The 21,658-nt window shown below is 41.3% G+C and overlaps 1 protein-coding gene across 6 annotated transcripts in view; it reads left to right on the top strand.

Moving 5' to 3' along the window:
- ARFIP1 (ADP ribosylation factor interacting protein 1) overlaps positions 1-21,658 on the top strand; it is a 117,443-nt gene that overhangs the window by 79,863 nt on the left and 15,922 nt on the right. For all 6 annotated transcript variants that reach the window (XM_056562679.1, XM_056562651.1, XM_056562685.1 and 3 more), the window contains 2 exons: positions 424-581; positions 19,138-19,312. In XM_056562679.1, coding sequence (XP_056418654.1) covers positions 424-581; positions 19,138-19,312 — 333 coding nt within the window. The remainder of the gene's footprint in view (positions 1-423; positions 582-19,137; positions 19,313-21,658) is intronic.

Genomic DNA, 21,658 nt, shown 5'->3' with positions numbered 1-21,658 from the left:
TCCCGTAGATCAGTTTACAGCAAAAGAATGATACTGAGAGACTTACTTTAACATGTGAGTCTATGTATGACTGTTCCTTCAATAAACATTGTGAAATACAAAAATAAAGAGAATAATAAAGGCTTTTTTTAGGGTATATTTACATAAGAGCGCATCCGCAACATATTTAACACCGTGGATGCACTGCCAGCACACACAGAGTTACGGCAGAGCAATCTCCCTGCTGCTGCCGCGGCCATAGCCCTGTGTGTGTGTCTGCTCGTATCTGCGGATTTCCTGCTGGCAGTCACAAGCGGGGACACAGAGCTACGACAGCAGCAGCAGGGAGATTGCTCTGCCGTAATTTGCTGCGGATTCGCTCCCCTGTGAATACACCCTTACACTGTATTTCTTTGTGACATTCTACATCTTGATGCATTTTAGGAAGAGTTTGGATACAATGCAGACACTCAGAAACTTCTTGCCAAGAATGGAGAAACGCTTCTGGGGGCCATCAACTTTTTTATTTCCAGTGTAAATACTCTAGTTAACAAGACAATTGAAGACACCCTTATTACTGTCAAACAGTATGAGACAGCCAGGTAACAAAACTGAAAACTTTTTTGTTGTTCAACTTTGTAAGTTATGTTTGCAAACATTTTCTTTTTTTAAGGTACTCTTAATTTAAATCTACATATTGCCTTTTGTAAATAAATCAAAACAGTGTTTTGCAACATGAGGCCACTCCAGCGCAATGTTTTATTTCCCTCCAAAAATAAGCATGTTGAGGGTAAATGACTGCCCTGCCCCCATCCACCCTTAACGGACACTTCGTTTTCCTGATAGGACAACGTTTCCAGGCTGCTCTCCAGCCAATTCACACTGGGGTCTGTGTGTGGAACAGAAGTCACTTTCTTAAAGGGGTACTACAGCTATCATTCCCACTCCCATAGACTTGCATTGAGGGGGCGGGTCGTGATGTCACACGGGGGGCGAATTTGTCACATTACTCCGGCCCCATGGTCGTGAAGCTTCAGACTCTGAGCCTCCAGAGCTGAGTGCAGCTCATACAGGTGAGTGCTGCATGACAGATTGCGGGGGACCCCAGTGGTGGTACCCTTGTTATCAGACATCTTATCTGTAATACTTTGGATAGGGGATAAGATGTCTTAGGGTCATGAGTACCCCTTTAATGTAATTTTGAGACTCCCTGAGTGTATCATAGATTTACACTGGACACATTACTTCCAGTGCGCACAGCATGCGCCGCGTGAATTGTCAGTGTTGTGGAACCTTGAGCTGGCATCTTTTATCCTGTTGTGAAAATAGAACTCCCAGTAAGAGTGGGGAACAGGGCAGCTGTTTGTCCTCACCATGCGGGGAGGGGAATATTAAGTTTGCACTAGGGTGTCACTTTTTAAAGGGAATCTGACAGCAGCGTCACCCAGACTAACCTTAATACACAAGTTAGTAGTGTGGGGGAAGCTGTTTCGAATGCAGTATACATTAAATCCATTCAGCCGTTCATCTGTAGTAAATAGAAATCCAAATATGTAAATAAGGCTCTGTGAAATGGAGGCGTTCTTTAGCTTGTGTTGGCAATGAGTCTCCGGCCCAGTACTCCAGCTCCATTCATCTTTTGTTTCTCTGCACATCTGCCTGATGACCAACAATAAATATAGGAAAACAGTCCTACTAGGCTGGGGATGAAGGTAAAAATATAAGAATATAAAAGAGAATAAGAGGAATAAAAGAGAGTAAGAATGAAGTAAAGAGATGGTGTCCAATGATAAAATAATATTTAATAGGTACATGCACAGTCTTCAGCAGGGCCCTTGCCTCAGACTGTCAATAAATAAAAATGCTATAAAATAAGCTAAAAGATTAATGCAAAAATATTTATACAGTATTTCTCATATAAGAATGATCATGCAATACTAGGTGCTACCCCTTGGGAAAGGTCAGGGAAGATTGGACATTCGGCAATTTAGGCACTTAAAGTGCTGCAGGTGCTGGAGCTAGTATAGTCTTTCCACAGTTAAGTCACTTGATATAGTCATTGTTTTATCTGCAAAGACAGCTACGTGTCTGGATTGTAATAATATCAGTTGAAAGTATTTGGTGGCAGAATTTTTGCAGAGCTGGAGGCTCCCTTTTTTTTAGGCCACTTTACCCTGTTGGCACAGGGCTAGGTGTAAGCGGTCTCAAAGCTGGGGGTTTACTGTTGTATAATCTGTTGCTCTGTTTAATAGCCTCAGAACCTCGCTACCACCAACTGTGCGGGGACCAATGTGCGGGTTTCTGAGCGCAATGATGTTAGACACAATAACACAGAGAGTTCACAATTTGTAATCCTTCAGAACCTCGCTAGTGCCCGGCGGCGCGGGGAAAAGTGCATGGGGTTCCGTATGAGCTGGGATGTGGCACTATGTGCCTCTTACCGGCTTCTTTTCTGTAGCTAGCCAGCGGAGCGGGGGATGGATCCTGATGAATTTTCGAATCCGTGCAGAAGATTCCTAGGTTTAAAGTCCTCCTTTGTGTCCACAAGTAGGGGTGAGGGTAAGAGTGTTCTCGGGCTAGACGCGTTTCAGGGAGCCTTGTCCCCTTTTTCAATAGCAGTGAGCCTGCAATAGCCTGATGTACCAAGTCCCAGATCACTTTATCTCCTGGATGAATATTTATCCAGTGGGCAGTGGGCGAGAGATTCGTTGCTAATACTGTACATGCTAAATAACATGCATGGATTCCACCGAGAGCCTCATTTGCATATTTGGATTTCTATTACATAGGATTACAGAAGAATGGGTCCACAGAAGGTATATACTGTGTTTAAACGTGTATTCAGATTACTGTGGGTGGTTGCTGTCAGATTTTCAGATTTTAAAGCTAGGTACACTCTAATGACAAGAAATTCCATCCAACTACTATCAGTTATATATAAAATAAGGCTATGCTCATGCTGCTGCCAAGGGAATCTGTGTGGAGACTGTCAACAGTTCATCAGATTTGATGGGAAGAATGGTGCAGCATGCAGCACTGTACTTTTCTTGAAAATGAGTAGACCCCATTTTAAGTTGATGAAGACCGTTGAGTGGGATTGGTGTACAGACACCAGATCAAATCCCTCCCCCAATAACAATGTAACCAACTTAAAAAGGAGGGTATTGATAAAAGCAGGTGACTCAGGGGCAGGAACATGCAGGACTGCTACATTACGAGGAGAGTGCGCTTCTTGAAATGGGCAGGTATAAGCACATTGGATCATAAGTCAATTCCATAGCAAAAGATAGCCCATCATTGTTAGATCAGTAGGGGTCTGACTCCTAGCACCCCTGCCAGTTGCCCCTGCCCAGTTCTTCAATGTTAACGTGCGCTCTGTACCTCCAAATACTGTACTATTGGAGACATTGCAAGGTACTGCAATTGTCCCATTGACTTGAATGGGGCAACAGTGAGCACTGCAGCTTCTTATTATATGGCAATTGCTGATACAAAGCACATGCTGACACTAAGGAGCCTCAGCTGATTGGCAGAGGTGTCGGGAGTTTTGCCAACAATCCTCAAATTGTTAGATATTGTAGTTATATAACTCTCCATAGCTGATTGGTCATATTTCAGTATGTTCTCATCTGTACAGCAGTTATCACATTTTATTGTTAGCCCTTATTCATACATTACAGACTTGGTGTTTAGTTAGTTGTTATGCTTACACAATGGGGGGAATTCATCATTGGTCTAACCCGGGTTTTGTGGTTTACATTTGTCTCAGAGTTGCTCTCAGATGCTGTTTTGAGACTTTTCTTTGCGACTTTTGCTTTAGAAGGTTTTTCTAAAGGAACACACCAAATCATGATTTCAGGTGATATCATGCAGTGGTAAGGAATTCATGATGTGCCACTTTACAATTTGTCGCAACTGCGCTTAATAAGACACAAATCTACACCAGCCTTTACTTGGCTTACAAAACTGACTGCTTAGAGCATTATTAAAAAGTTGCACATTTTGTTGCACAGGATAAAACGTCGCACAAAAAGTCGCAGAGAGGAACCATACAAAGTGGTGTACAGCACCAGGTTCATCACAGGCCCTGCACCATGCAATGGATCTGGTGCAGGTAGACAGTTTCCACCACTTGAATTAATGGGGTAAAAAACGTTCACCTACACCACTCTTGATGAATACCCCCCAGTGAGTATAGTTTATCTAGGTGTTTGTGGAACAGTACAGTTTATTTTCAGTATGTTGTAATGTTGTTTTACGTGGGTCATTGCATTACACACACAATGTTATTGGTGGCGTTGGTCTTGCTGTGTACACTATAATTGCACATTATGAAATGTTTTATATGATCAGATAATTGTTGTTGATATATTCTGTAGCTGCTTCAGGACCGCACATGTCCCTTCTTGAATAATTCTGTGCATCCGAAGCTTCTATTAAATCTAGGATCATGTTGGGCAGGATGTGTAATCCTACTATTGTCATTCTGTTAACTAGAGCGAACAGAGGTATATACTTAGAGATGCGCACGGCTGTCCTCAATATTTATTTTATGTTTTTTATTTTTTTTTATTTTTTTATTTTTAAATCCATGTACTTAGCCACACACATAGGGTCTTGATTTGCACTGGTAAACTATGCAAATTTGAGGCTGCAGCTTTTTGGTGTGGATTTTATTGATTTAAAATAGAAAATCCGTATCATAGGATTATGGAAAAAACAATCTGCACCGTTGGTCAGTGGGTCCCATCCACTTTGCTCCTTATAAAATACACAGTGGATTTTCCGCACGAAAATCCACTGCAGAAAATTTGCAGCATGTACGCCACATAGGGACATATAATAAAACTGTTTTGCTGCACTTCCCTCTCGCTGCATTTCATTTATATGTAGAACTTACACTACATAAGATAAAGCATTATTAAGTGAGCAGCCTGACTCCTATAAGCATCTGTACAGCAGTCTACCTGGCCACTTGATTCTCTCTGCTGATATTTATTATGGGGTGCCAGCTTTTTCCTGTGTCGTCAGAGTTAAATTAACTATTTCTGTGTTTTCCACTTAGGGTATATCTATCACTTGAAAAAACTTTTGGGATTTTGTAAAGACAGGTCAAAAGTTTTGACCCGTGGCAATTTGTGTTCAGACCCCCCCACAATTGCTAGAAGGGGCAGGGAAAAGCTCAAGGCTGAGCACAGTTTCTTCCTGCTCAGTGCACATAATTCAAGACAGGCCATAGATTTATTAAAGGAATCTGTCCCGATCGAATAGACAGAGCACTAAGCACTTCTCTTGGCTTGTTCTAATGATCGTGGGGGGTCTGAATACCAAGACCTTCACTGTTCAAAATGTCTCTACAACATGTCAACATTTTTTGGAAGAGACTGGGCCCATTAATGTAATTTCGACTGTTTTACCTTTCCTTCTCCATTATAACCAAATTCATCATTTAATAATTTGGATGAGATATTTAGAACCTGATTCCATAGGCACCCAGATTGACTTCCAGTGTGGTGATGTGGTGTGGATGGCTTTGGGTGTGTTACAACACTGTAACATAAAAAGGTTCCTGGATGCTGTAGGTAATACAAAGTTTCTTCCTTTACAGAGCTGCAGTGATGTAACATTTTGTTCAGCTGCTCCCCTTAAGTCAATGCAAATCCATTGGGTTAAAATAAACAAAGTCCCAGAAAAGCCCTTAAAGGGGTTATCCAGGAAAAAACTATATATATATATTCCAGAAAGTTAAACAGATTTGTAAATTACTTCTATTAAGAAATCCTTTCAGTACTTATGAGCTGCTGAAGTTGAGTTGTTCTTTTCTAAGTGCTCTCTGATGACACGTGTCTCAGGAACTGCCCAGTTTAGAAGCAAATCCCCATAGCAAACCTCTTTTACTCTGCCGTTCCCGAGACAAGCAGAGATGTCAACAGAGAGCACTGTTGCCAGACAGAAAACAACAACTCAACTTCAGCATCTGATAATTATTGAAAGGATTAAGATTTTTTAATAGAAGTAATTTACAAATCTGTTTAACTTTCTGGAGCCAGTTGATATAAAAAAAAGTTTTTTCCTGGAATACCCCTTTAAAAGTGCTATACAGTGTTATATAAGTAAACCTATTATTTTCTTTTCTTTAGGAAATAGAGGATCGAAGTGCATTTGTTCTCAGCAAAACTTTTATTTTCACCAAAGAAATCATTAAAGGGATTGTGTCTTAAAGACATCCATTTTAAATGGAAGCGAGCATGGTGATCATATTGCAGATTGTCTTCTTCACTAACCACATGGCTATCACTAGTTTTTACCAGGGACTGCAGTGTTTGGCCAGTCATTTCCACTTCATTGCCCACTGCATTGGGTTTAAATGAATGGCTGTCTATGTAATGCAATGCAGGCTAGGTAAGCCAAAGCAGGAGCCATTCTAAGGGCCCATTCTCACAGTGGAATTTCCACCCAAATTGGATTCTGATGCTTAGTTTGCACTTCAGAACTTCTGACGCAGAATTGAATTCTGGCGGAAGATTAACCCTCTTCCGGCGGGATCCGCTCAAGTTCCGCATCTGTGCTGTAGTGAATAGGATGAGGCTTACTGTGTGCAGCAAACTGCTGTAAGTGGAATCCGCATGAAAGTTCTGTACAGAATTTCCGTGTGTAAACAGGGCCTTACTGAGATGTCCTAAAGGGAGGTCTTGAGTTATATATTTAATTTTATTGGTCGACCACGGCGAGGCCTTTTTGAGTGGAACATGTTATGTGAAACTGCTGTATGGTCTTGCCCACCTTGCTGTAGCTTAGTTTCAGGGTTCTGACAATCTTGTTATAACCTAGGCCATCTTTATGTAGAGCAACAATTCTTTTCTTTCTGTGCACTCACTACTTTACATTGTAGCAGACGGTCATTTCTTTAGTGTTGTCATATGAAAAGCTAGATAAGATATTTACAAAAATGTGAGGGGTGTAGTTACATGAGAAACAGTATAAAGTGTTATGTAAAACCCCTTATAGTAAACAAACTTTATGGTACTTGACGCATCAGGACGTACATTTATATCCTATACATGAATCAACCTGCTGGTAATGGCTGACATAAGACACGCCGACGTCAATACTGATCACAGCATCTGCGGCAATGTAGCATGACCGCAGGGATCTGATCAGCCAAGATGGCCGACGAATGTCCACTTACCTGCCTCCGCTGCTCTCCTGGCGTCGTCTTCTCTGGTTTTCCTTTTAGCAGGCAAGAGAAGAGAATCGCCGATACTTAATTACTCATATGCATAGCACTAAACAGTATTATCAATCTGACGATTCCTATAAATAGTCCCTTATAGGGACATAAAAAGTGAAAAAAGTAAAAAAATATAAAAATAAAATAAAGCCAATAAAAATTAAAAATACCCCTTTTTCCCATTTCGCCCCAAAAATCGTAAAAAATAAATAAATTAAGGAACATATTTGGTATCAGCACGCGCATTTTTTTCACATCACATTTCAAAAATATTTGAATAAAAAGCGACTAAAAAGTCATAATAAAACAAAATATATAGATAAAACTACAGATCACAGCACAAAAAATAAACCCTCATACAGCCCCATATGCAGAAAAATGAGAAAGCTATAGGTGTTTTAATAGGGCAATTTTAAACATTTAGGGAGAATTTATCAACAGCTTGATTGTTTTTTTGCGGTGAAAAGTCGCATCCTCCTTCCGTGCAACTTTTTTGAGACTTTTCACTGCACCGCAGATTCCTTAGAAATAGCTGTTGACAGTCAAATCTGTGTTAGTTATGCAGTGGTCTGGAATTTATCATTGAGACTTTTTGGGGAAAGTCACAATCACCCCAAAAAGTCGCAAATCACCGCCAGGTCCGACCTGGCTTACAAAAATGCCTGTGGAGAGCGTTTTAAAAAGTCACACAAAAAGTTGCAGCTGTGACTTTGTGCGACTTTTGTAAAGCTCCACTCCCCGGCCACCTGCCTGCATCTACCAGTTACCCACTAGCTGTTGCAACTACAACTGCCGGCATGCCCTTACATTGAGGACATGCTGGGAATTATAGTTGCAACAGCTAGCGGGTGGGTGATCGATGCGGGCGGGAGGCCGAGGAGCAGAGCTGGCTGGCTCCCGGAAATATGAAACTACAGTGCTGTAATTTAATTTTTTCCGCCTGGAGCCATGACTGTTCCGGGCGGGAAATATTAAATCACAGTGCTGTAATTTCGTATTTCTGTGAAACCGCCAGCTCCGCTCCCCGGCCACCCGCCCGCTACCTGTTGCAACTACAACTCCCAGCATGTCCTCTAAGTAAGGCCATGCTGGGATTTGTAGTCTTGCAACAGCTTGTGGGCGAGTGGTAGATGTGGGCAGGTGGCCGGGGAGCTGCTTAAATTTTAACACCAGGGTGCCTCCAGCTGTTGCTAAACTACATCTCGCATGATGGGAGTTGTAGTTTAGCAACAGCTGGAGGCACCCTTTTCCTATACTACAACTCCCATGATGAGAGTTGTAGTTTAGCAACAGCTGGAGGCACCCCAGGGGAGAGCGCTATAAATGTACTAACCTGTTTTTCGTGGGTTTTTTTTCATGTATCCTGTGACTACTTCAGATTTGATGGACTACGTTGATGAGCAGTGTTTTTTTATGTTTAATATTAATAAAATGGTTAACGAGGGCTTGTTGGGAAGTGTTTTTTGGAATAAAAGTTCTTAAAACTTGTGTATTTATTTACTTTACAGGCTTAGTAGTGGAAGCCGTCTTATAGAAGGAATGCATTACTAAGCCGGGGCTTAGTGTTGCCACCAAAAACAGCTATTGCTATCCCCCAATTATTACCTCTGTACCCACCGCCCCAGGAGTGCCGGGAAGAGCTGGTACCCACAAGCCCGGAGCGTCAAAAATGGCACTCCTAGACCAACAGGCTGGCGTTATTTAGGCTGGGGAGGGCCACTAATAATGGTCCTTGCCCACCCTTGTAACATCAGGCTGTTGATGCTTGGTTGGTATTTGGCTGAGAATAAAACTAGGGGAACAACACTTTTTTATTATTATTAAATTATTCATGAAAAAATTTGTGTGGGGTTCCCCATATTTTAATTCTCAGCCAGATACCAACCAGGCAGCACCAGCCTGACGTTACCAGGGTGGGCGAGGACCATTGTTACTGGCCCTCCCCAGTCTAAAGAACGCCAGCCTGTTACCGCGTAGGCCCAGGAGCGCCATTTTTGATGCTTCTGGCCTGTTGGTAATGGCTCTTTCCAGTACCCCATGGCGGTGGGTACCTGGGTAATAATTGGGGTTTAGTGCCAGCTGTAGTTGGGGCTAACGCTAAGCCCCGGCTTAGTAATGGACTCGGTCTATAAGACTGTTTTCACTTCTAAGCCTAGTAAAGGAAATTTAAAAAAAACCACATGTTTTAAAAACTTTTATTCCAAAAATCACTTCACCACAACCCTCCCCCCCCAACAGACACACACACACACACACACACACACACACACACACACACACACACACACAAGCCCTCATTAACCATTTTATTAATATTTAACAAAAAAACACGGGTCAACTATGTAGTCCACCGAATCCGAAAAGGTCGTCTGCATACACGTATCTGAAATGAGAAGAAAAATACCATGAAAAATAGGTTCGTACATTTAGTGGGAAAAAGAAGTAACCTATGAGAGATAAATAAATAAAAAATATATTATATATATCACATGCTCTGCACTATGTAATACATTTGGTGCACGTACACATTTCCAACACCAGGTGTAAAAAAAAAAAAAATAAATACAAAACTACAACTCCCAGCATGCCCTGACAGTGAGGACATGCTGGGATTTGTAGTTTTGCAACAGCTGGAGAGTCATAGTTTGGGAATCGTTGCCCTAACATGTCTCTCTCTATATGGTACACAACTAAAACTCCCAGCTCCTCCTGCGTTTAATAAATGTGAATGAGCCCCTCCCTCTGTTCTCATTGTACAAATAAAAAAAATTTAAAACAATGAAATATATAAACGTATTTGGTATCCCCATGGGTGGAAATATCTGAACTATTAAAGTAAAATGTTAATGATCATGTGCTGTGAACAACGTAAGTGTGAAAAGTACAAAATTGCTAATTTTCTGGTCACATCATATCCCAAAATCACAGCAACAAAAAGTAACCAAAAGTCAAATATATGCAAAAGTGGTACCGCTAAAAACTACAGATCATGATTCAGAACAATGAGCCCTCATCCCCACACAGCTCTTATCAAAGCCTTTTTTTGAAAGGGACTGTGCTGTGGTAATTTTTCTTAGCTGTGTATTGCACAGACAGATTTATCATATTTGATGTACGTCAGCTAAAGATAAATTGCCCTGATTTTTTTTAAACCCCTTTATTTCTTAACCACTTTATGCATTAAGAACTCTGGGATGCTTTTACCTTTCATTCTGATTCTGAGATTGTTTTTTCGTGACATATTCTACATTAACATAGTGGTACATTTTTGTTATTACTTGCATCCTTTCTTGGTGAAAAATCCCCAAATTTTATGAAAATTTAGCATTTTTCAAATTTTGAAACTCTGCTTGTAACGAAAATGGATATTCCAAATAAATTATATATTGATTCACAAATACAATATGTGTACTTTATGTTGATATCATAAAGTTGACTTGTTTTTCCTTTTTGAAGACATGCGAGGGCTTCAAATTATAGCAGCAATTTTCAAAATTTTCACAAAAATTTCAAAATCTTAATTTTTCAGGGACAAGTTAAGTTTGAAGTGGATTTAGGTGCTTTTCTGTGAGAAATTCCCCATAAATTACCCCATTATAGAAACTCCACCCCTCAAAGTATTCAAAATTACATTCAGTAAGTTTGTTAATCTGAATTTTTTTTTTACACTAACATGTAAAAATCCCCAAATTGTATGAAAATTTAGCATTTTTCTAACTTTGAAACTCTGCTTGTAAGGAAGCAAGGGTTATAGTGAGGCTTAACACCTCACAGGTGTTTGACGACTTTGCGTTGAAGTTGGATGTGAAAATGGAAATTTTTTATTTTTAACACTAAAATGGTTACCCCAAATTTTTCTTTTTCACAAGGGGTAATAGGAGGAAATGGACCCCAAAATTTAGAGCTCAATTTCTCCTGATTAACAAATGCCCCATATGTGGACATTAAGTGCTCTGCTGGCGCACTACAATGCTCAGAAGACAAGGAGCAAAATTTGGCTTTTTGAAAGAGCATTTTGCTGATATGGTTTTTGAGGGGCATGTTGCATTAAGGAAGCCCCCATTGTGCCAGAACAGCAGCAAAAAAAAAAAAAAAAAACACATGGCACACTATTTTGGAAACTACACCCCTCAAGGAACATAACAAGGGGTATAGTGAGCCTTAACATCTCACAGGTGTTTGACAACCTTGCGTTGAAGTTGGATGTGAAAATGAAAAATTAGATTTTTAACACTAAAATTATGGTGTTACCCCAAATTTTTCTTTTTCACAACGGGTAATAGGAGAAATGGACCCCAAATTTATAGCCCAATTTCTCTCGATTAAGAAAATGCCCCATATGTGAAGGTTATGTGCTCTGCTGGTGCACTACAGGTCTCAGAACAGAAGAAGCGCCCTTGGACTTTTGGAATGAGAATTTTGCTGAAATTTGTCAGGAGCCATGTGCATTTACAAACCTCCCATGATGCCAGAACAGCAGAAACTCCCCTCATGTGACACCATTTTGGAAACTAGACCCCTCCAGGATTGTAGCACTGGTTACAGTGAGTACTTACACTTCACAGGTTTTTTGACAGTGGGCCATAAAAATGAAAATAAAGTGATTTTTCACACCTTATTGATAATGTTACCCCAAATGTTTCATTTTCACATGGGGTAATAGGGCAAAAAGCCCTTTAAAATTTGTAGTGCAATTTCGCCTGAGAAAGAAAATACCCCATATGTGGATGTAAAGTGCTCTGCGGGCACACTGCAATGCTCAGAATCGAAGGAGCGCTATTGTTTTTTTTTGAGTGAAAAGTTTGTTGGAATTAGTCGGGGGCCATGTGCGTTTACAAAGCCCCCATTGTGAAAGAACAGCAGTAACCCCACAAGTGACACCATTTTAGAAACTACATCCCCAAGGAACATAACATAGTGAGTACTTACATCTCACATGTTTTTTTGAACAGTGGGCCGTAAAAGTGAAAGAATTGATTTTTAACACTGAATTGCTGGTATTAACCAAATTTTTTTTTGTTTCCCAATTAGTAACAGAAAAAAAGCTCCACAAAATTTTGTAGCCCAATTTCTCCAGAATAAGGAAATACCCCATATATGGCGGTAAAGCACTATGCGGATGCAAAACAGGGCTTAGGAGTGAGACAGCACTGATGAGATTTGAGGCCTAAAGTGGTGCTTCGCACTGCAATGGTTCTGACATAAAATCTAAAAAAATAAAAAATAAAAAAAACGGCAAGTGCTAACTATTTTGAAACTACACCCCTCAAGGAAGGCAACAAGGGGTACAGTGAGTACTAATGCTTCAGGTTTTTTATTGAAAAGTGGGCTATAAATTCAAAATTTTAATTTTTTTTACTCGAGTGCTGGGGATACCCAATTTTTACATTTTCACAAGGGGTAATGGGAGAAATTGGGTTACATATTTTGGAGGGCTTTTTCAAATTTATGGGGTAACGTGTTGGGCAGGCACACAACAAGGCTCAGAAGACATAGGTCTGTTTACATTTGAGGCCTATGGCATATCAGTAGCTGACGATTACATACATTCAGAGGAAAATACAAAAAAGAAACACCCACATGTGATACCATTACAGAAAGTACCCACCCTGAGGAATGGGTATACGGGTAAAGTGGACATTTTGAATGCACAGGTGTTTCCTAAATGTATTTTTTCTTGGAATGGTTGAAGGGTTGCTTTTGAAAATTGCAATTTTCAACCTATGCTCTGCTTCATCTTTCTGGGAACAACTAACGTGACTCCGAATTGTCACTCATGAAGGAGAACTCTTCTCATTTGAGGCAGATGTTTGTTACGGACCTAACAGTTACATACATTCAGAGGAAAATACAAGAAAGGAACACCACATGTGAGCCTATTACAAACAGGACACCCCCTAGAGAAGGTGTGTAAGGGTGAAGTGTAGATTTGGAACAGACGGGTGTTCCCTAAATTTATTTTCCAGGAATGGATGAAGTGTACTATTGGGAGGGTGGGGAATGAAAATTGCAATTTTAATACTGATATGCCAATTATATTCCCAGAATGATGACCCAGAGAATAGCCAAAAGTAAAAATGATGCCTGCCCTAAACCCTATGCTCTGAATCATCATTCTGGGAATGTGATGTGTGTGGCTGTCCCTGTTCTGTTACCTCAAATGCCAACCCCGCTCAGGTGGGGAGAGAGCGCTGCGCATTTAAGGCAAACCCCCAATGCGGTTGACTCTGTGTCCCATGAGCCATGGGGGCACATGCCGCATTATCAGCATAATGCAAACATTTTCGAATGGCCTCGAACCGGGGATGTGCCATGGCCATATTGTAGAGCGGGGTCTGGTAAAGAACGTCCCCACCCTGAAAAAATCCACCCGCCTGAACCCAAAAAAAAACTGCTGATCAGTGATGAATTGCTGACATCGGTGGGACAGGCCGCACACAGAGGGTACGGTCTATCCCCACAGCACAGGCCTGCTACTGGTGGCACGGACTGCCTGTAGGTGCAAAAAATTAAAAAAGCCGCTATAACCTGAAAAAGTACTAAGGGACCGATCAGCGGCGAGTGGGCTTTAGCTAACGGTGGCGGACCGCTCTTTTATAGCTAAGAGGGCCCGGCCACATGTTTAGCAAAGGGGAAAAAAAGTTTGCGCCCCCAAAAAACGCTGATCACTACGGCCGCCCAATTACAGCTATACTGGGGGGTGGCAACAGTGCTGCCCCCCAGTACTGTATGGATGATGATTGGTGGTGTATGTTACACCACCGATCATCATCGTTATCCGGGTCATGGGGTCACATGTGACCCAGAATCGCCGCAGACCGCCGGTGAGTATTTACCGGCAAACTGCAGCGATGAGCTGGGATGCCTGCTGAATGATTTCAACAGGCATCCCGGTCCGGTCCCTGACCGACTAGCATCGGAGACCGGATTTCCCACGGGCGTACCCATACGCCCTACATCCTTAAGGACTCGGATGCAGGGTGTATGCATATGCCCTGTGTCCTGAAGAGGTTAAAAACAGTACAATAAGAGAAAAGCATATAACATGGATATCATTTTAATCATATTGGCCCAGATTTATCAAACTGTGAGAGAAAGTGGAGTGATTTCCTCACACCAACCAATTACAGCTCAGCTTTCACTTTACCAGAGCTTGTTATCTGAGCTGTGATTGGTTGTTGTGGGAAAATCACTCTATTTTTTTCTCACACAGTTTGATAAATCTCCCCCATTGACTGTCAGAATAAAGAAAACATTTTACAGCGTACAGCGTGAATACAAAATCTTGCAATTTGTTAGTTTACTTTTCAATTTCCCCGCACAAATATTTTTTTGTTTTGCCTTATAGTTAATGGTAAAATTTGTGATGTAATTACAAAGAGCAGTTAGTCTCACAAAAAACAAGCCCTCATATGGGTCTGTAGATGGAAATATAAGAGAGTTATGGCTTTTAGAAGATGAGGAGGAAAACCAAAAATTACAAAAGTAAAATTGGCTGGGTCCTTAGGGGGTTAGAGGAGTCTAGTTCTAAGATTGTCTTAAAGGGGTACTCCGCTGCTCAGCTTTCGGAAAAGTTTGTTCCAAACGCTGAGCAAGGGAATACCCCTTTAACTAGTCTTGTTCACACATGGCAGAATTGTTGAATATTTTTGACCAGCACCAATAATACCTACCCTTCAAGTAACACTTAAATTGACAAACGGAAATATATACAGAGAAAAAATGCAGGAATTCTACAGAAATATAATGCATGCAGGTGTGCATGATTATTTTCCATTTGTCGGTAATTGTTTGTTTATAACTTTAGAATTTAGCACATTCAGTGAATAGTATGAATCTCTAGGTGGAACCTACATTCAGATTAATAAATGCTGGAAGGCCTATGATTCAGGTGCCATTTTTAGAATTGGCTACAACTTGACTGTGAATCAAGCTGGTTAATGTGATCCTACTGTATGGCTGTCAGCCCTTCAGTAATTATGCACTGTCTGTGCTGGGTGTGAATTTTAATAGAAGTGCTAAGACTGGGCATGTCCTCAATGAGATATGTTCTGCATTTATTGGATTGCCTTCAAATTTCAGTGTAAACAGGAAGCAATCATGTATTAGTCCACCTTACATTACAGTCATTATGTCTCCTGCTTTTACCTTTTTAATCATTCTTCAACATCAGATTTAAGATTTCATATGTAATATAAAGAAGCCGTAATTTCTTAAAGGGCCATAGTCATGGAACATGGGCGCTGTAAGTGTTGGCTTTAAAGCCTATGAGCGGTTAGAATAGGGTTAATTTATGGCGAGCTGCTGACTGCACCCTCAGCAAGTGGGGCTTCAGCTGTGAAGAGCACAATGGATTCTCATTTTGAGGTGTTTGCAAACTGTTTAAAATCAACATATACAGTGAATGCATGTGCTATAAATTTGGCAATATTTAAAAAACAAAAATAGGTGTGTAAAGAAATTGCAAGGCAAGCACTCACTTTGGCTAATTAGTTGCAGTGCCAGATGAACTGTTCTTTAACCCCTTAAGGACGCAGCCCTTTTTCACCTTAAGGACTGAGCCCTTTTTCACAATTCTGACCACCGTCACTTTACAAATTAATAACGCGAAAACCCTTTTACCGAATATTCTGATTCTGAGATTGTTTTTTTGTGACATATTCTACTTTATTTTGGTGGTAAATTTTCGGCGTTACTTGCATCCTTTTTTGGTGAAAAATCCCAAAATTTCATGAAAATTTTGAAAATTTAGCATTTTTCTAACTTTGAAGCTCTCTAATTGTAAAGAAAATGGATATTCCAAATAAATTTTATTTTTCTTCACAAACACAATATGTCCACTTTATGTTGTCATCATAAAATGGAAATACTTTTGCTTTTTGAAAAAATTAGAGGGCTTCAAAGTAGAGCAGCAATTTTCAAAAATGTCATGAAAATTGCTAAATCTGAAGGGACAGATGTTACAGAACTACAACTCCCAGCATGCCTGGGCAGTCGAGGCATGCTGAGAGTTGTAGTTTGGCAACATCTGGAGGGCTACTGTTTGGGCACCACTGTAACAGTGGTCTCCAAACTGTGACCCTCCAGATGTTGCAAAACTACAACCCCCAGCATGCCCAGACAGCTTTTGGCTCTCTGGGCATGCTGGGAGTTGCAGTTTGGCCCCCCCTAGTGGTTGCCACAGTAAAGATCGATTTACTTTCACTTTCAATTCCCCCCCCACTGTCGATTCCCTACCTGATCAGGATCCTGCAGGCTCCAGCGAAGATCCCAGGTCCCCAGGCATCTTCTCCTGCAGGTACGGCCTCCATCTTCTTTCCAGAGCCCCTTGACATCCAGGGGCGGGCAGAACGGGGGGTTGCCATGGCAACCCCCTGTCCTGCGCTGCCATATGTCAGAACTCCGTTCTGAGTAATGGCAGGGGATAGGAGTAGATCGCAGCTTTGCGATCTCACTCCAATCCTTTAGGCTGATCGGGGTTGTTGCTGACAACTCCTCCGATCAGCCCTATTTTCCGGGTGATCGGGTCACCAGAGACCCGATCAGCCCGGAATTGGAGAAAATGGCATGTCTGAATTGACATGCGATTTTCTCCGATCGCCGACATGGGGGGGTCTCAGGACCCCCCTGGGCGATGTGCCAGGGTGCCTGCTGAATGATTTCAGCTGGCATCCGGCTCCGGTCCCCAACCGGCTAGCGGTGGGGACCGGAATTCCCACGGGCGTATGGATACGCACTGCATCCTTAAGGACTCGGAATGCAGGGCGTATCCATACGCCCTGCATCCTTAAGAGGTTAAACATGCATTTAAAAAACAAAAGTTGGAAATTGAAGTCCTGCCCCTGAGTGCCTAGGAATACTCCTCAAAACAAAACAGTTCCTGAGATTGTCTGATCCATATTAGGACTGGCGTCATGTACAGTATTTTTATTGCTGCTGTCACTAAGTTGAACATGTATTCTGATTCTGTAAAGTAGGGCTGTATAACCTTGTGGGGGGCACATTAAAGGAGTAGTCCAGTGGTGACTCAGTGGTGAACAACTTATCCCCTATCTTAAGGATAGGGGATAAGTTGCAGATCGCGGGGGGTCCGACTGCTGGGGCCCCCTGCGATCTCCTGTACGGAGCCCCGACAGCCCGCGGGAAGGGGGCGTGTTGACCTCCGCACAAAGCGGCGGCCAACACGCCCCCTCAATACAACTCTATGGCAGAGCCGAAGCGCTGCCTTCGGCAATCTCCGGCTCTGCCATTGAGATGTATTGAGGGGGCGTGTCGGCCGCCGCTTCGTGCGGGGGTCGACACCCGCTATCTGGCCGGAGAGCCGGGGCCCCGTACAGAGAGATCGCAGGGGGCCCCAGCGGTCGGACCCCCCTCGATCTCAAACTTATCCCCTATCCTTAGGATAGGGGATAAGTTTTTCACCACTGGACTACCCCTTTAAAAGATGAGAGCTTGTTGAAAATTGTGACACTTCACACCAGATTTGATTCTTATTGCTGAGCCAATGTACGTTGAATTTAATAAGACAAGTCCCAGATGGCTCATTATTCTATCTATATTATATATCGGTATTCTATGCAAATACATGTGAATGATGCTGCTGGTTCTCTATGGAAACAGACTGCACATACAGATTTACTACAGTGTAAACTTAGACTAGACCGTTTAAAATGCACCAAATGTGTCACGGTTTGAAAATCTTGCACATATTTAGACACTGTAGGGAAGATTTATGAAAACCTGTGTAGAGGAAGAGTGGTGCAGTTGCCCATAGAAAACAATCAGATCGCTTTTATTTTTCAGAGGCCTTTTTAAAAATAAAACAAGTGAAAGGATTGGTTACTATGGGCAACTGCACCCCTCTCCTCTACACAGGTTTTCATAAATCTCCCGTGTGTAAGTTTAGGCCACCTATTGGTGGCTTATTTGTAGGCCAAAATTTAACATCAGCAGTTTGCCACATGTGGAGAGCTATTAAAAAAAACTACTGTCATTTCTGTTACACCGATATGAAGTACGCTTTTTTTCTCCTCACATTTTCAAAGGTCTCTTGTGCTGCTTTGAAAATATGTGAGTTCATTATCATGCTTCTTATTTATGTTTTTTTTTTTTTTTTTTTGGAACAAATTTTGTATCCCTGAAAACTCAGGCGAAAGCATCTCACCTGATATTCCATGATTACTAGTGCCCAGACATGTGATGACTGTATAAATATAACCTTTTTAGGGCTTAAATGTGAGTGCAGTTGCAGTAACCAAAAAATATTTGTTTTAAATAACATTTTCCAATAATTTATTTTCCAGTAATTGATTAAATAACACCTTTTCCCAAAAAACTACAGAAAACAAATAGTAGCAAAAAACAACTATTTCTGTGATTTCTACACTAGCAAAAAGCTGGTGGGAAATTTTTAATGCAATATGGACTCCCACCCTTTTAAAATATCATCATGTAAAACATGACATTTACATAGCCACGCCCACTTTTGCAAAACAAGTGTTACTCGTGTTAACCTTGGATCATTCTCATGTAAAACACTTTGTATATCTGATGTAAACTTTTGGAATGACACGCAAAATTTTTTATGTGAAGAGTTTTGACTGACCCCCCCCCCCCCCCCATGGTTTCTAAACGTTTTTCAAAACATAAAGTTTCCCTGGCATTAAAAACAAATTTTTGATATGTGAAAGGGCATAACTATTCGCTCTTCCCCGATCATTCTAATGACAAGAAGGTCTCCGCACTCCTGACTGATCTAAATGTTTTTCATGCCTGTGGTATGTAATTTTTTTTTGTTCTTAAATTACATTAAAAAAAAATTTATATATCTTAAAATTGTGCAGAAGTTGGGCCAAGTCATATGTGTTGTGTGAAAAAGTAGAAATAATTAAGGACGAACTAATACTATCATTGTGGTTTTGTGACAGGATTGAGTATGATGCCTACCGCACAGATTTGGAGGAACTAAACCTGGGACCACGGGATGCCACCACAATGTCAAAGATTGAGCAGTCACAGCAGATGTTCCAGACTCACAAAGAAAAGTATGACAAGATGAGGAATGATGTCTCTGTCAAACTGAAGTTTCTAGAGGAGAACAAGGTAAAAATAAAAAATATGCAACTTTTTTTGCGCCAAACCACAGCAAAAAAACACGTCTAAATCCTATTGATAAATTCCTCCCATATACCAGCAGGGAATATACCGCTAACATGCATATATACCATGAATATATCCCAGAGACCCCCTAATAAAATCCCATCACAAACTTCCCCTCTGAACCATAAGAGGGACCCTTGGGCCTCGACCCAGCCCTAATAGTGCCAGTAACCTACCACTGGCTGGAGACCACCAACTGCCTCCCACAGATGGGGGCTTGGCAAGCTGGTTCCTGCCTCTATTGTACAGAGGAGTCAATTTGCATAATAGCAACAGGGTCGATATTTCAAAGACGGCTGGTTCAGTTTTAGTGAGTAAAACATCATTTTACTAGGTTCACCTGCACTATAACCCAGTTTATTGGGTTTAGTGCAGGTGAATGGGCTGTCAGTTTCCCTTTTAGGTTTTAGGCTAGATGATACATACATAGTTCATAGTTACATAGTTCAGAAGGTTAAAAAAAGACCAGAGTCAATCAAGTTCAACCTATATCTCTTATGTCCCTACTATGTTGATCCAGAAGGAGGAAAAAAATCCATTGAGCGGATGCCAATTTTCCCCTACTGTAAAATATCAAATTTATTGAACATCTATCAAAATAGACATACATTTAAAAATAGACAGAAACATTTAAAAATGTAGGCACTGAAGGTGACAAGTACAGATGAATGGAGATGGTAGAGATGGTACATAGATGCATGAAATACAGGGGAACACTAGGTCCAAATAAAGCAAGCCGCTCACTATAAAAGTTAAACACGGTAATAGCGGTCAATAGAGGTTCAAGAGCCAAATATATAGCAGAAAGAGAAGAGCCTGCCACGGAGAGGATAAAGGACCATAAGAACAGGAAGGATGAACAAGAATAAACTGCCTAACCACATGGAGATTACCTGCCATGCATGTTGCCACCTACCAGCTCCAACCCCAACGTACATTTCGCGCATGTGCTTCGTCAGGGGGCGTGCTGCTCTGGATAGTTCCTAAAATGGACAGAGGTGTCAGCAGAGAGCCTTGTAGTCGTGACAGAAAAGAAATTCCAAAAGAGAAAAATTTCCTCTGTAGTATACAGCCGCTAATAAGTACTGGAAGGATTAAGAATTTATAATAGAAGTAATTCTGCAAATCTGTTTAACTTTCTGGCACCAGTTGATAAAAAAAATTGTACCCCTTTAAACTTGCATCAGCCTATCAACTTAGCAGCTCCGGTCACAGATGCCTTTACCAGGCACACACCAACAATCATTCCATTTTGGAACTTTATCATGTCTGACATATCACACCCCTAAAACAAACAAAGATAGATATGTAGAGCAGCACAAGTAATAAAGTTTACCAACATTGATAGAAGCTACATAATTTTGAGAGAAAAATTGAGGCATTACCAGTAATGGCAGCTGTGTCAGGAACCGTTCAATTTAGCCATAGCACATTCATTATTCTGTTAGGATATTTTTTTCCCTCCATAGAATGTGGATTGAGCCTAAAATACCCCATTTACATGCATTGCCGGCAAAATTTTAGATACTGTCAGTTTAGTCATAGAATCCATTTTAACCCCCTTCCCTCAACAGGAAATATGGGTACGTCCTGGGAAGGGGGGGGGGGAGCAGCTACTGTGGTTGTCAAATCATCCTGCTCCGTATCACGTGCTCCTGGCTGGTATCAACAGCCTGGGGCCACGCGATTGAGTGAGGCTATTAACCCTTTAGATCCCTCGATCAAAGCTGATCGCAGGACCAAAAGTCGGGAACACAATGTTGCCGGCTGGTTGCTATGGGTGATCGGGACCACCGTGGGGCAATCGCGAGGCCTTGGTCACCTTAACTTGTGGCCAGAGGATCCCGACCTTCTTCTGTGCTGTTAGATCTTCTTTGTGTAGCTCTAGCCTGCTTTGGCAGGCTAGAGCAACAGAGTGCAGATAACACTGATCAATGCTGTGTAATAGCCCAGTATTGATCAGTGTTAGGATTTGAAAGATTTCATGGTATAGTCCCCTGTGGGGACTAAAATAAATGTAAAAAATAAAAACTCACCCCTTTTCCCGTTCCAAAATTCATAAAAAGTGATCAAAAAGTCTCTTAAAACAAAATAGTACGGTTAAAAACTACAGATCACGGCGCCAAAAATACAGCCTCATACAGCCCGTATACAGAAAAATCAAAAAGCTATAGGGGTCCGAAGAGGACAATTTTAAGCGTACTCATTCTCTTACAAAAAGTTATATTTCTTGTATCGGTGTAATTGTATGGACCTACAGAAGAAAGATAATGACCCATATTTATCAAT

The sequence above is a fragment of the Hyla sarda genome, chromosome 1 (assembly GCF_029499605.1).
Source record: "Hyla sarda isolate aHylSar1 chromosome 1, aHylSar1.hap1, whole genome shotgun sequence".
In the NCBI taxonomy this organism is placed as follows: Eukaryota; Metazoa; Chordata; class Amphibia; order Anura; family Hylidae; genus Hyla; species Hyla sarda.
The sequence above is the reverse complement of the archived record's forward strand: the minus strand, read 5'-3'. Positions and strand labels throughout refer to the sequence as shown.